The sequence below is a fragment of the Onychostoma macrolepis genome, chromosome 05 (assembly GCF_012432095.1).
Source record: "Onychostoma macrolepis isolate SWU-2019 chromosome 05, ASM1243209v1, whole genome shotgun sequence".
Taxonomy (NCBI): Eukaryota; Metazoa; Chordata; class Actinopteri; order Cypriniformes; family Cyprinidae; genus Onychostoma; species Onychostoma macrolepis.
The window spans coordinates 7,828,883-7,844,023 of record NC_081159.1 but is presented as its reverse complement, the minus strand read 5'-3'; the positions used below and the strand labels follow the sequence as shown (position 1 = coordinate 7,844,023).

Genomic DNA, 15,141 nt, shown 5'->3' with positions numbered 1-15,141 from the left:
AGAATGATAAGCCAAAACAAAATACAAAACTCAGTAAATACAACTACATAATATAAACTAATTAGCTTAGCATTAGAGGTTGTTTTTCTGTTTAGAAAATGTGAATTGATGGGGTAATGCAAGTAACTTCAACTTTTTGTAGAGTCTATTTATCATGTCATATCAAGTACGGGTACGTGCTCATCTGCTGAACACAAACTGTCATGATGAAATATGCAGTCAAGAGTAATTCAGTTCTGTTCCAGATTACCATCTCAACACACCAGACCCAGACCAAAAACCACATGCCTCCCTCTACTGGTAACCACTGTAACATCAACCTGGTCCCAGCAGTAACCAATATTATCCATCTGCAATACCGGAGGCCGCACTTTCAGGACTGCAGTTGTAGGACTGCACTTCTAGGACCCTAGTTTTTTGTGACAGCGCCACCTACCGAGCCGGAGAACTGCAGTCCCAGGAACCTAGTTTTGGAGGACCGAAAAAAGTGCCACTAAGGCAGTATTTCCACCCAGTTTTAAGTACATTATAAGTTTAGAGTTTTTAAAAAGTTTTATTACACCCAAATACTACTTTCTTTATTACAATTAAACCTGGTTCCTAGGAATGTTGAGTAATTATTGGGTCTAAGTAGCACAATATAATAACTCAAGTAAAATAAACAAGGAATCATGGTATAGTCTTTTCAGTCACTAGATCAACCACATTTTCAAGTACAGAGGGAAGACACAAGGATGATTCTGGGGGTAGATTTAAGATTGTGTATATTTTATAAAATAATATATTAGAACAGTTGAACTTGAACACACACAAAAACAAATTTGTTCATGACGTGAACCACATAGAAAGAACTTCATGGACGACGTCTTCACTGACTCCTAAGAGAGAGAAAGAGAGAGAAGTGAATGAAATAAGGAACATTTAGTTGAACATGTTCTATTCTCTAATTTTAAATTTCATATTTAAAAGATCTTAGTTACCACAGAGCGCACACACATATACGATCCAAAAATAATTATATCAATCTTCATACCAATTAATGTTCATAATACTATTATTGCATAGCTACTGTTCAAAGATTTGGAAAAGTTTATTTTGATGTTGTGGGAACAAAGGTTCTTGAAACATTCATGTCAATAAAGCCCATCTGAACTGAGAAAAAAAATAATAGAGAGAGATGCAAGAAATCTGAATAGAAATAACATATTATTGACATGACTTTAAATATTTAAAGCACACGTTGTGATGTATGCAGCAGCACTACCTACCACCTGGATGCTCTCCCCTCTTTTCTCAATTGTTTCTCTAGCACCCTATTCAATTCTTCCACTTCACTGAAATAGTAAATGGAGAACATAATCACTGCTGCGTTAACAGAAATACTGTTAACGCTTAAAAAAAGGATACATTGGGCATTGTGTAAAAACAATTCCAATACTTGACCAATTTATTTATTTATCTTTTGTCATACTATTGCACGTGACAGTTAAAACATTAAGATTATTTTAACTTAATTAAAATGGAAAAACAATGAGTAATTAACAAGCTTTCACAATGAACGTGCTACAGTTTATTGTGCTGTCAATAATTCAACACAGGCTTATCATGCTAACAATTCATTTTACAGCATTAGAGGCTAATATATGATGGCTATGAAATATATTAGTATTATAAATATATCAATTCCAACCGCAGCCATGTCAGATTGTGTAAAGGGCTTTTCTGATTCTCGTGGTCTTGTCCCGATGGAGCATTTTAATTTATAATTTAATGTATTTGTTATATTTGTGATTTAACATTACTGAAATCATAAATGTTTTCTATATTACTACAAATAAAAGAGTATAAACTTTCAGTACCTGAAATGCCATGTTATGTCATGACCTAGCCTTGATAAGAAGGCATAATCAATTAAATTTAACATATTTGCAAAGTAGGCCTATTAGAAAAAATTTAGCACAGGGCAAAATTTTTTTTATTATTATTATTTATTTATTTATTTTATTAAAGAAGTTTCTCAAAGAAAACGTTGTTTCTGAATATTCTCTAAACGTTCAAAAAGTCTAGTTTTTTAAATGTTTTAAAAGCAAAGGCTTTTATGCAAAGGTTAAAGGAACATTCTATTTTGCAAACATTATGGGAAATTACTTTTGATTGTTTTGTTTTTTTAAACATTCTGAAACAAGTAGTTACATTCAAAACTGTGAATCAAATTAAAGATTTCGAGTAAAATCGTTCCATGAACAATGTATATACAGTATATTTGTTCATAACTTTGCCAGAGCGTTAGCCACAGTTCTGAGAATGTTCCATGTTAGCTGGACAAACCCCAAAGAGCTTAGCGACAAGCTTGATTTCACTATTTGGGACATGCCCCGCCTCTAAAATGAAATTGTAAATATGATTGGATGGAAAAGAGAAATATCCCACCTCCAGTTTAAATGGAGGTTCTGATTGTTTACTTATTATTTTTGAGTGAGTTACAGATGCCTGTCTTCTCATTGATTCCAAATGTCTCTGCGCCTACATTCAGCGGCGTCCTGTTGTAACAAGATTTACGTAAAAACGGCGAGTAACGGTGGCCACAGTATGTATTATGATAAAGAAAGATAGTTACCTAATTTTACACAGCAACAATGTACGCGTTGTGGTTACTAAGACAACTTCTCTCTAGCCCTGACTGTGAAATGTCCCGGATGAGGTTGAGTCACCCACGCTGACGTCACTCGAGCTCTGAAAATGGCTGAGTCGGAAGAGGAGGTGGATGTCTTGGTCCAGAGAGTTGTGAAAGACATCAATAACGCCTTTAAAAGAAACCCGAACATGTACGTATGTGAACTCGCATTTTTGTTCATCACGCGGTCGTCTAGTTTATCGCTTAAAGCGGCCTGGACCCTCGCGCTCAACCGCAGGGAGAACATAGTGCAGCAGCCTGTGTAACTTGCGCAGACAGACAGCGGCTGGCTAACCGGCTACTAAGCAGCGGCCAGCAGCAGGGACAGCCCACCAAACCTCGCTTTTAGACCAGGTCGTGTTAAAATGTGTCTGGGGTGCCTGTTTAACAAGCACCGTGCAAACGCCGAAAGTTTTTCTGAGTGAAACGCGAGGTGTTGCTTGCTTGTCATGTTGTAGCTAGTAACGTTACTGTGAATAGCCTATTTGAATTTGTTAGTCGCTGATCATTAACTGGAGGGCGTAGCGAGCTTTAATACATTATATTTATAGCCTCAATTCTCAGTAATTGTCCATGTCCGTTTGGTTTTTACTGGTAATCGGAGTGAGACTATCAGTGGTTGCAACATCGCTGCTCTTGTGTATCCAAACACATCACTTTAGTCCACATATGAAGCATCTTGCCTGTTTTTTAAAGTTGCCTGTGTTGGGTCTGTTTGTCCCATATTTGAAGGTCAGTGCCCTGTCCCAATGGTTTTATCTCACTCTTCTCCTATGACATTCTTGTATGTCTGCCAAAGAGGTGCATCTGTATTGAGTCGGTGTCAGCTGAGACGTTTGGTGCTTTATGCATTGTTGTTTGCCTTCAGCTCCTTAGTTTTTAGCAGGGTTTTTTAAAATAGCCATGTGACTTGTTCTTCTTTTTTATCTTTTACAATATGTTCACAGTGATGAAATTGGCCTCATTCCATGCCCCGAAGCCCGATACAACAGAAGCCCCATCGTTCTGGTGGAGAATAAGCTGGGAGTGGAGAGCTGGTGTGTCAAGTTTCTGCTGCCCTATGTGCATAATAAACTCCTGCTGTATAGGCAGAGAAAGCAGTGGCTTGATCGGGAAGGTAGGACGAAGGTTTATTGGGTTAGCATGTTCAGCCGGCTCACATTGCTGTGACCTTAGTCTTTATTAAAAAATGGCTGTTCATACAAAAGACCAGAATTGCTTGAAAAAAAACTGACTTCTCTCTCTTCTTTTCTTCAAGCACTGGTAGATATAACCTGCACATTGCTTCTCCTAAACCCAGATTTCACCACTGCGTGGAATGTCAGGTACATTTTCATCATGCTTGTATTACCTGAACAAAAAAAACATTCTACCTAACTAACCCCTTCACATACTTTCTGAATGATTATATGCACATCTGTGGTATTTTTAGAAATTCTCTTCATTTCTTCTCTTTGATGTCTGTCTAGATTTCGGCCGCATTATTGTTCTGAATGTGCTGTGGCTATTTTTAAAAAGTTGTCTAATTTGGGAAAGGAGACATCAAAAGACTGCTGCTACATTTAACTCTAAATATGACTTGTTTTTCAAAATTTGCATAGGGAGCACAGAATTGACTGATTTCTCTAACATTTAGCTCCATACAGGAAACACTCTAGAGATATTTATTTCATGCCTGTTTTAATTCAATTCAAGTTTCAATTCAAGTTTATTTGTGTAGTGCTTTACAGAAAATATAAGTTTTTATTTTAAAGTTTCTACATTATATTTAGTAGTAGGTGACTGTCAAGTTGGATGTCCATATGGCGGAAATGTACAGTAAAATTTATACGGTTAGTTAATGACATGTAATCAAACAGACGGTGAACACTATTAACTGCAAATAGTGTTTAAAAAAAAAAAAAAGTTACTGTTATTTATTGTATTCTTTACTGTTTTCTTTTTTTTCTTTCTTAAATTAGGCTCTCTCTTTTTTTTTTTTTTTTAACTAGGATTTTGCACAAAAATCTTGGCTGAGTGTCTTTGTGATAATGTTGCACAGAAGAAACATATTGTCCAGGAGGTGGTGCTGTACTGTTTTTTTTTTTTTTTTTTAAATGGTTGTATCCTTGTGAATTCATCTGGGTGTTTATTGTTTTATAGGAAAGAGCTCCTGCAATGTGGTGTGTTAAACCCAGAGAAGGACCTTTACCTGGGCAAACTTGCACTATCTAAGCATCCTAAAAGCCCAGAAACATGGATACACAGGTAAGGCTTCCAAACCTTTGATTTGGCCTACAGTGTCATATCACATAAGTGATGGGGGAAAAAGAAAAGCAAAACTTCATTATAATATATAATATAATTTATAATATAATTATAATTTTTTGGCCCTTTGTAATGTTGGTCACCTCTGTTTTAAATGAAGCAAGGTGATTTTTGTTGTTGGGTAACTATGATTTTATAGCATAACTGTAAACACCAGTAAAGGCATCTGCTTTAGTGCACTAAATGTTCATTGTGAGACTGAAGATATTCTGCTCTTAGTGTATACAGTTAAATGAGATCTTTTAAAATATTAAAGATGGCATATTATAGAAGTGCTGTGTCCTGCACCCTTCAAGTGTCCTATTTTCCAGAGTACTTTTAGTTCACCATTAGATTAGATGAGTCTGAATCTTCAAATGGTGATATAAAAAACTAATAATAAATTAGGCATTAAGAAATTAATAATGAAATAGTTTGATGCGCTGTACCGGAAAATGTATGAGCTTTGCTTTTGTGTAGCTGAATTAGTATGGAAGAGACCTTGCTCTCAAACTGGCTGAAACAGTGAAAGCAGAGACCATGAAATGAAATGGTCTGCAATTGCAGACCTCTTGCAACATGTCAACAATGGCACATACGGAAGTAATTTCATCACTACTGCAAGGACAAGGGCAAACCACTTTCCAAGGAAACATGAATAAATATCCAAAGCTTGTGCACCTGATAAGACCAAGAGCTTTATGTACCTGCAGGGAGTGTGCAGGACACATTGCAGCTGTCAGATATTCTGCAAATAATTCAAGTTTTTACTATTCACTATGTCAGTTTGGATGATGTTATTGTCTGCAGATAATACTGAGCCATTAGATCTCCCAGGATGCTTAGGAGCTGCAGGGCACTAAGATAATTGGGCGATTCAGGGCTGTTATGAAAGAGAATTAATTGTATTATTTGCTATTGGCTTGGCATTTCATGATTTTCAGATTTTACGCTCTCACAAATAAAACCATAAGTGTTAAATTCCTTGTGCATCTTGGCATACAGGTGCTGGTCATATAATTAGAATATCATCAAAAAGTTGATTTATTTCACTAATTCCATTCAAAAAGTAAAACTTGTATATTATATTCATTCATTACACACAGACTGATATATTTCAAATGTTTATTTCTTTTAATTTTGATGATTAGAGCTTACAGCTCATGAAAGTCAAAAATCAGTATCTCAAAATATTAGAATATTACTTAAGACCAATACAAAGAAAGGATTTTTAGAAATCTTGGCCAACTGAAAAGTATGAACATGAAAAGTATGAGCATGTACAGCACTCAATACTTAGTTGGGGCTCCTTTTGCCTGAATTACTGCAGCAATGCGGCGTGGCATGGAGTCGATCAGTCTGTGGCACTGCTCAGGTGTTATGAGAGCCCAGGCTGCTCTGATAGTGGCCTTCAGCTCTTCTGCATTGTTGGGTCTGGTGTCTCTCATCTTCCTCTTGACAATACCCCATAGATTCTCTATGGGGTTCAGGTCAGGCGAGTTTGCTGGCCAATGAAGCACAGTAACACTATGGTCATTGAACCAGCTTTTGGTACCTTTGGCAGTGTGGGCAGGTGCCAAGTCCTGCTGGAAAATGAAATCAGCATCTCCATAAAGCTTGTCAACAGAAGGAAGCATGAAGTGCTCTAAAATTTCCTGGTAGATGGCTGCGTTGACTGTGGACATCAGAAAACACAGTGGACCAACACCAGCAGATGACATGGCAGCCCAAATCATCACTGACTGTGGAAACTTCACACTGGACTTCAAGCAACATGGATTCTGTGCCTCTCCACTCTTCCTTCAGACTCTGGGACCTTGATTTCCAAATGAAATATAAAATTTACTTTCATCTGAAAAGAGGACTTTCGACCACTGAGCAACAGTCCAGTTCTTTTTATCCACAGTCCAGTTAAGATGCTTCTAACGTTGTCTCTGGTTCAGAAGTGGCTTGGTAGCCCTTTTCCTGAAAACGTCTGAGCGTGGTGACTCTTGATGCACTGACTCCAGCTTCAGTTCTCTCCTTGTGAAGCTCTCACAAGTGTTTGAATCGGCTTTGCTTGACTGTATTCTCAAGCTTGCGGTCATCCCTGTTGCTTGTGCACCTTTTCCAACCCAAATTCTTCCTTCCAGTCAACTTTGCATTTAATATGCTTTGATACAGCACTCTGTAAACAGCCACACCTTTCAGTAATGACCTTCTGTGACTTACCCTCTTTGTGGAGGGTGTCAATGTTTGTCTTCTGGATCATTGCCAAGTCAGCAGTCGTCTCCATTATTGTGGTTTCAAAGAACAAGAGATACCCAGAATTTATACTGTAGGGATGGTCGTTTATTCAAACTCAAATGTTAATATTCTAATATTTTGAGATACTGATTTTTGACTTTCATGAGCTGTAAGCTCTAATCATCAAAATTAAAAGAAATAAACATTTGAAATATATCAGTCTGTGTGGAATGAATATAATATACAAGTTTCACGTTTTGAATGGAATTAGTGAAATAAATCAACTTTTTGATGATATTCTAATTATATGACCAGCACCTGTATGTTGATGATCAGTCTGCTTAATTGGTTTGTTGTGAACACAGGCGCTGGGTGTTACAGTGGTTGCAGAAGGAGTGCTCTCCTTCTGGACAAGAACTGAAGGATCAGGCTGAATCCAGAGGAGACATGGTGAGGAGGAGACAGTGTGAGCGGCTGCAAAGAGCATTGCAGGAGGAGATGAGGGTCTGTGCAGACGCAGCCTGCCGTTACCCCAGCAACTACAATGCATGGTCCCATCGTATCTGGGTATTGCAAAACATGGCTAAAGGCAATCTGAAGGTAGGCCGTCTCGGTCTACTGCAGCTCTCTGCGCTATATCTGTGTGATTTATCATAATGACTGAAAACGGGTGTCTGTTAGATGTTGCTTTGTTTGCATACATCTCAGATTAGATTTGTTTTAGATTACTTTAAGAAATGATGGATCACACTGGCATATCATCAGTGTTGTTACAAGGAAAGCAACATGAGATGGTTATTTATGAGGTTGATAAATCTACCTGAGCCTTTGATCTTAATACCTTTCTTCTCCACTTGAATTACCTTAAGAAGAGACCTGATTACAGATGCCACAGTCTTCTGTCTTTTTAGCATTTATTTATTTATTTTTTTATTTTTTAGAGAGAGAGCTGAGTGCTGTTAGTCAGGAAAGCTTATTGCCTCTTAGGGGGTCACTGAATGCCAGACCTTTGATGTACTTATCCTTTCTTAATTGGATGCGAAATTAGGCAAATGTTACAGGGCTCAATCCAAGCTAAAGGCCCTCATATAAAAAGGATGAGCCTGAAGATTTAATGATCCAGGACTAAACAGACTTGAACCAGTCTGAGCTGTTCATAGGCTATTTCAGGAGTAATTGGGTTATGTGGCTGTCGTCTTACATCTCTGCATGTCTTGTTAGGTACTGTTTTCCTTGATCTGAATTTCCATCCTAGATCTCTGTAGTACAATCAATGTTTAGTGAAGTCATGTTTTATTTTAAAATACTCTTGGATATTTAATTATGCATGCTCAGTTCCTTTATTTTTACCTTTGAATCATCTAATGCTCACTTAAATTTAATCTTAATTAGCATTAATATTTTAATAACACTGTTAAATATAAACTTCAGCAAATCTCAAAATTAATATCCATTATTAATGTACATTATATGTTGCATCAATTGACATTTAAAATGACTGATTTTAGTTTTAGTGTTTTATTTTTCAATTATTTAAACAAAATTGTATATATTTAATTTAGCCATTCAACGGTTATTGTTTAAAACGTGTCAAAAATAATTTTTATATTGGTGCATCTCATTTTTGCAGCGCTGTAAAAAAATAGTTTTCATTTATTTAGAGAGATGCTTATTTAGACAATTTAAAAAAAAAAATGTATTTAGACACATGCTTATTTAGATAAATGTTTTTTTTCTTCTTCATTTATTTAGACAAGGTTGTATATATTTAATATCAGCCATTTATCAGTTATTGGTTATAACATTGTCAAACAGAATCTTAATATTGGTGTATCTTTTTTTTTTTTTTTGCATATTTGAACAATGCATAACAATGTTTATGCATTTGCATAATATTTTGCATATTTCATTAAATGCATTTGAATAAATTGATCAATATGCTGACATTAATAACCTTTACAACTTGGCAACTGAACTGAAATGAACATAAAATTCAACTGTAACAACCTGAATCATGATGGTGTTAAATTAATATAATACTCTGTGACTTTCTACTCCAGGTTCTGCACGATGAGCTGTCCTCCACCCGACTGTGGGTGTCCATGCACGTGTCAGATCACAGCGGCTTCCACTACCGTCAACACCTGCTCAAGGCCCTGGCCAGAGAGCTGAGCCAGGTTGGAGAGACGGAGCTCCACCCCACCCAGCAGCCTAATGGAGAGAGCACAGCGGGCGCGTCTGATGACAATCACCATAATGACGTCATCCCTCAGCTCTTCCACGAGGAGATGGAGCTCTGCACTGATCTCATCGAGTCATATCCTGGCCACGAGACGCTGTGGTGCCACAGGTGAGAGTGATCAGGCAGAGTGTTTGAAGCCAGTTACAGATCTCTAGGTCTTGCTGTGCCGATGGTAGTCGTGCAATCAGTCAACATCAGACTGTGCTTCCACAGGTCTCAGTGTGAATACAGTGACTTTGTTTGCCAGAAATCTGTCCTTGGCCCTCAGCTGGTCTGGCCTGATGTGTTTATGGCTTAGTGTTATAAAATGATGGATGGTCTTATGCTGCAGAGTTGTAGCTCACTGAGGGAGAGGCAAGCAGTTTGCTGGATCTTTTTCTAGCTCTTTCAGTTTTTCCCCTTCCCAGCCTCATCCCTCGTGGCTGAGGCAAGGAGCAGCTGCTCGGTGAATGGTCTTTATGTATCCTTTAGCTTGTGTTTCCCCCCTAAAGTGTGTCATGGCAACAGACCCATTTCATTTACAAGTCTGCTGTTAGTTTGAAGATATGAGAAGTTGTTTGTGCAACATTTCATGCCTCTTAATGATAAATATTATAAAACAAAATGCATTACTAAGCTCTAGCTTGATTTAGTCACGGATGTTTCACACATAAGCCTTTTTTGTTTATTGAAATCTTTTTTTTTTTTTTTTTTTTTTAAGTGGTTTTGTTTCAGGACTGGTAAGTGGATGGCAAGTGATGACCCAGCATGGCACTAAAACTGTTTTTCATACAAAAGTAACACCAAAATTAAATTTTGTCATCTACTCGACAAATATGACTGACTGGTACACAAAAGAAGAAATTTCTAATGACTGGTTTTTGATGAGCTTTGTTGTTTTATAGTTTTGAATTAATATAATTCAGCAGATATATATATATACATACATATACTACTTTCAGATGAAGAAATTGTATGAATGAAGATTCTGATTCTGAAGGAATTCTGAAATTAAATGTTGAGGAATTCAGACTGTCCAAAAGCTACACCAAAGGTCAAGTTCTCCACAAGGAAAAGTAGTGGATACTAGAGTAGTTGAACTTGCCATTTTGTCAAATCGCAATTCTACTACAATGCTGTGGTTTTATCACATAAACTACTTTTAGGACCCATTTATGGTGCATTTGAACGCTTTTTAAAATGTGGGTTCATTGTAATTGCATGGTAAAGAGCAAGTAGCGCATTTTACTATGGTAAATCCTGTTCCGTGGAAGAAAGTCATGCAGTTTTGGAACTACATGAGGGTGAGTAAATGACACAATCTATGAGACAGCCAAGTGCACAATCAATTAGGTATTAGTTTCTACATTGTTTATCTCTGTTGCAAGTAATACTGTATGTAATATAGTTTGTGATATATTTTCTTTTACTTTGGATAGTGTTGTTTGTGGTTTTTGAAGAAGAGGGCGCGTCTTTTAATAGTTAGTAAGCCTATTAATTTTGCTATTGTAATATTGAGCATTTTTTGTATTTTCTCTGTGACTATCATATCAGACCTGAATCCAGACTTAAATAATAATGTAAAGTGCATTTTAGTGTTGTCAAAAGTACCGACTTCGGTACCAGTTAAAAATGTTTTAAAATTTGATGATACCAGCATTTCCCGTGAGCGTTTTGAGTGCTGTTGAGCAGATTCTTAAACACCTCTGACTGGCCATTGTGTGCATACGCTCAGCAGATATGTCTTTGATTGGCTACAAAAATCATCGCCTCACGCTCTTCACAGAGCGCTTACACAGATACATGCGGGAGTGTTTGAAAGTGCATCTGTCAGTGGATCCCTCATATATCTGCTCATAGATGGATCCTCTGATAGATGCTGCTTTCAAACGCTCTCGTGTGTATATTAAGAATCCACTCAGTAGCACTCAAAATGCTTGCGGGAAATGCTGGTATCATATTTTTTAAATTTCAGTAGCAAAGTCGGTACTTTTGACAACATTTTATAGTCAACTGTATTTCAACACTGAACAAATTCAAATCCAGGCTTCTCTAACAGGCGACATGTGTTCTACCTGTGGCACCAGTGGCGGAGGGAGTACTTCCAAGGAGCAGGGTCACAATCTCCACCTCTCACCCACACTGACGTCCTCCTCAGCGAGGAGCCCTGTGACGACGCCAGCGCCTCCCAGGCCATGGACGTTGACTGTGTACTGGATGGGAGCAAACATGGAAGCTACACGCAGGACACCAAGCGACTAAAGCGGGGACCCCTGCTTCCCCACCCCGGACTTCCCTCCGAGCACACGTTTGTCTCTAGAATCCTCACAGGTTGCCGGAGCCCCGAGCAAAGCCGCTTTGCCATTGCCTACAGGAAGTGGCTGGACTCAGTAATAGGTCAGTAGCGTGAGAAACACTCCACCCACCATGATGTGGGAGAGCTGTGATAGGTCGACTTATTTCTGGCTCCAACCGCCCACACCCGATTCTCTGAAAACGGCTGGACTTCTTGGCCGGTTTGTCAGAGATGCTCTGCCGGAGCAAATTCCCGCTCATGATGAAAACCCATGACCCTTCTCCACAGTCTAAGCCTGGTCTGTTTCAGCTGCTTTAGTTCAGGTACTGGATATCTCAGGTCTGTTTTCAGTGTACAATCCTTTTCTCTATCAGAAGCTACAAGTTTGTATTATTATTATTTTTTTTCATATAGTTTGGTTGGTTTTTATGTTGTTTAAAGTCTTCCACCACAAATCAATAACAGTATGCTCTCCTCATGCTGTCTGCAGTTTTATTATTCCAGTCGGGAATCTTAAACGCACACTGTGGTGCACACTTGAAGGGAACACTTAGAGCCCAAAGTGATTCTGACCCAGTTTCCCTCTTTGTTTAATTGAGGGCAGACTGGCTCTGAATTCCATCTACTGCTCCTCTTTGAACTTTTGTACTGAAGCATGAACATTTTTTCAATGAATACCTAGACGTTTTGCTACAATCAGTAATGTGAGCACAATCATTGAATTTAAAGTTTCCTGGAGCCATTTGATATGAAATATTAGGGCTAAAGACAGACATTTTTATGAGTTTTAAAAATCTTAAATAAATAAACCGATAACTGCACATGAAACTGACCGTTTCTAGGTGCTCTCCTCATTCAGGTGAGTATTTGTATTATATGACACATCTGTTGCAGGGTCAGCATTTCTTCGGTTCATGCAGATGATTCTTGGGCGTTTGAGAATAAATGCTCCTAAAGCACATCATCATCGTCACTCATTAGAATAACAAAGGCCACGTTGTCACATGGACTAGCCTCAGCATTTAAGCACAAGTTTTGGGTTCTAGTTCATCCAGGTGGTCTCACAGATGCATGGGTTTTCATGATGAAAGGGAATTGCAGAAGTAGGAATAGGCTTTTCTCAGCTTGGCCCAAGCGTGGCTGCAGAAATGACATGCTGCCACGTTCAAGCCCATCTGGTGCAGAATGGTGCTTATTCTCTGCACCGGGGGAGTGTGGACCCCTGAGGGGCCTGGGTTTACAAATGCTGCTTTTTGTTTAACACTATTTTGAACTTTAAAGTATATTTATGCAAATATGAAAAGTGAATTGTTGTTAGCTTCACTTATGTGATTTATTAAAGCTAATAAGCTATTAGACAGTTATGGTTGACTCACTGTTACTCAGTAATTATTCAACTTGTAATAAACTTTGAAGTTTCACAGGCTCAATCTTGCATTGACAACTTAATTCATTCACAGTTTAGAGTAGGTTGTGAAAATCTGATTAGATTTTATTCGAACTCGCTCTTAAATCAAGGACAATGCCCATTATACATATGCAAAACTATTTTAGTTAGGTGAAATCATTTTAACATTCTAGCAAAGCTTATATGAATCATGTCTTTTAGCATATCTATAAGACTTGCACAGTTCGATCTTAAGTTTCACTTCATAAAAGTCTACTACTGTTCTTTTTTTTTTTTTTGCTTTTTTGCACAGTTGCACAAGAACTAGATTTATGAAAGTAGTTGAGTTATGCAACTTCTATACCGACTCTCAGACTTTATAAAGGGCCATGTCCATTTTTCTCTGGTTTTCTCTGTTCCTGCATGTCTTGGACCCTGACTTTTTTTTTTTTTTTTTTTTTTTTCTTTGAGCTGCAGCAGCAAAATTACCGGATGTCTGTCACAGAATTCTGAAAGGTTCCCTTCAAGAATAAAGCCAGCTTTTCCTCCTCACCATTCCTCTGTATAACGCAATGTTAAGCAACTGCACTGACAGTGTTTGATCATTTTTCACTCTATAAGTACAGGTGTGTGCACAGGTGCTTGTTTTAGATTATAATAATATAAGGTTTTAGCATCCCCCGCACCCGCTGTTAAATAAACAACTGCTAATAGAGTCCTGTATGCAAGAATAGTCTAAAACTGGAATGGATCTGCAACAAATGCCTTTATATTTTGTCAATCTGATCTGAATAGTTATCTTTTTGCATGTACATTTTGTGTGTACTGTTGTATTGGGATCAAGGTCACTTTGTCAGTGTATTTGATTACATTTTATTACAATTTTTTGAATTCATGGGATTTCATGACCCGCACAGTGCATTGCTTTTTGGCTCCCTAGACAATTAGCTCTTTGTAATATTGCTATAGGTGGTAAATGTATTGCCTACTAACTTAAACCCTTAATGGACAGTCTTATCAGTTATATTGTTGAAAACTTACAAATTTCAATATTTTTGTCTTTATATCTGTTCAGGGCTTCCTGTTCACATTATTCATTTCCTAAGTAGTTCACAAATAGTCCTACATTACCTTTGCGCTTTTAAATGTGTACATTAATGTGAATTACACCGAGGAAACACATAGTATTTCCAGTTCTGTCATGTCAGTTTCCATTTGTTGTAATGTCAGTTGCTGTTACCAAAAGTTTAACAGCAGTTACACTGTAAAGCCTAAACACAGATTTTAAGTTACTAGTACATCTATGCAGAAGCATGACAGAGTTCGTTTAGCTTTAGAAAGAACAAATGTAGCCTAAGATTTTGTATTGTCTGATAAGGTACTGTAGGTTTTTACAGCCACAATAACCAACATTTATAGCATCTCATCCATTATGTATTTTATATTTATTTGTATTAAAAACTGTATTGACCGTAGTTGTTTTGTCAGTTGCCTACCACATTAAATAAAGCTACTCTGAAAAGGTCCATCTCATATTTTTATTTCCTATTATTTTGCATTCATGACCATTTTATTAAGTTAATTCTTTTAAATCATGTCATATGTGTTTATTCGATTACACAGGAGTTTGGAAATATTTACAAGAACGACATCAGTCATTGGTCTAGAGCACATAATGTTCACACAGATAAGTTGTTTTTTTTAATGTTTTGGAAAGAAGAGTCTTAGGCCCAGCGAGACTGCATGTGGGTAGTTGACGTATCAACGTGTCCTATGGTGTGACGTAAAAATGTAAAATAAAATTAAAAAACTACCATTGAAGATAAACCTCTCTCATGCTATTTGTAACTCTAAATGAAGATACATTTTTCTCATGTTATTTGTATAAGTTTTTTTTTTTTTTTTTCTCTCTCTCCATATTTGCTATGGCACACCATAGGACACAGTCCAATTTTTATTTGTCAACTACCCATGTATTTGTTAAAAAAACACCGTAAAAACAGTAATTTGTTAAAGATTATTACAATTTAAAATATGTTTCCAAATTGAAT

At 37.3% G+C, this 15,141-nt stretch overlaps 1 protein-coding gene and 1 long non-coding RNA gene across 2 annotated transcripts; one reads left to right on the top strand and one right to left on the bottom strand.

Annotated features, from left to right (window-relative positions):
* Positions 1 to 745: 745 nt before the first annotated feature.
* Positions 746 to 2,528, bottom strand: LOC131541375 (uncharacterized). Its single transcript, XR_009271481.1, has 3 exons — positions 2,431 to 2,528; positions 1,269 to 1,334; positions 746 to 878 (listed from the first exon to the last, which is right to left on the bottom strand). It is a non-coding gene; the product is annotated as an uncharacterized LOC131541375 (long non-coding RNA).
* On the top strand, positions 2,472 to 14,616 carry ptar1 (protein prenyltransferase alpha subunit repeat containing 1). Its single transcript, XM_058777079.1, has 9 exons — positions 2,472 to 2,587; positions 2,675 to 2,825; positions 3,622 to 3,791; positions 3,933 to 3,999; positions 4,817 to 4,921; positions 7,552 to 7,786; positions 9,247 to 9,536; positions 11,467 to 11,804; positions 13,568 to 14,616. The coding sequence occupies exons 2-9, from the start codon at positions 2,740 to 2,742 to the stop codon at positions 13,621 to 13,623; spliced, it is 1,347 nt and encodes a 448-aa protein (XP_058633062.1). The 5' UTR covers positions 2,472 to 2,587; positions 2,675 to 2,739; the 3' UTR covers positions 13,624 to 14,616.
* The last annotated feature ends 525 nt before the right edge of the window (positions 14,617 to 15,141 follow it).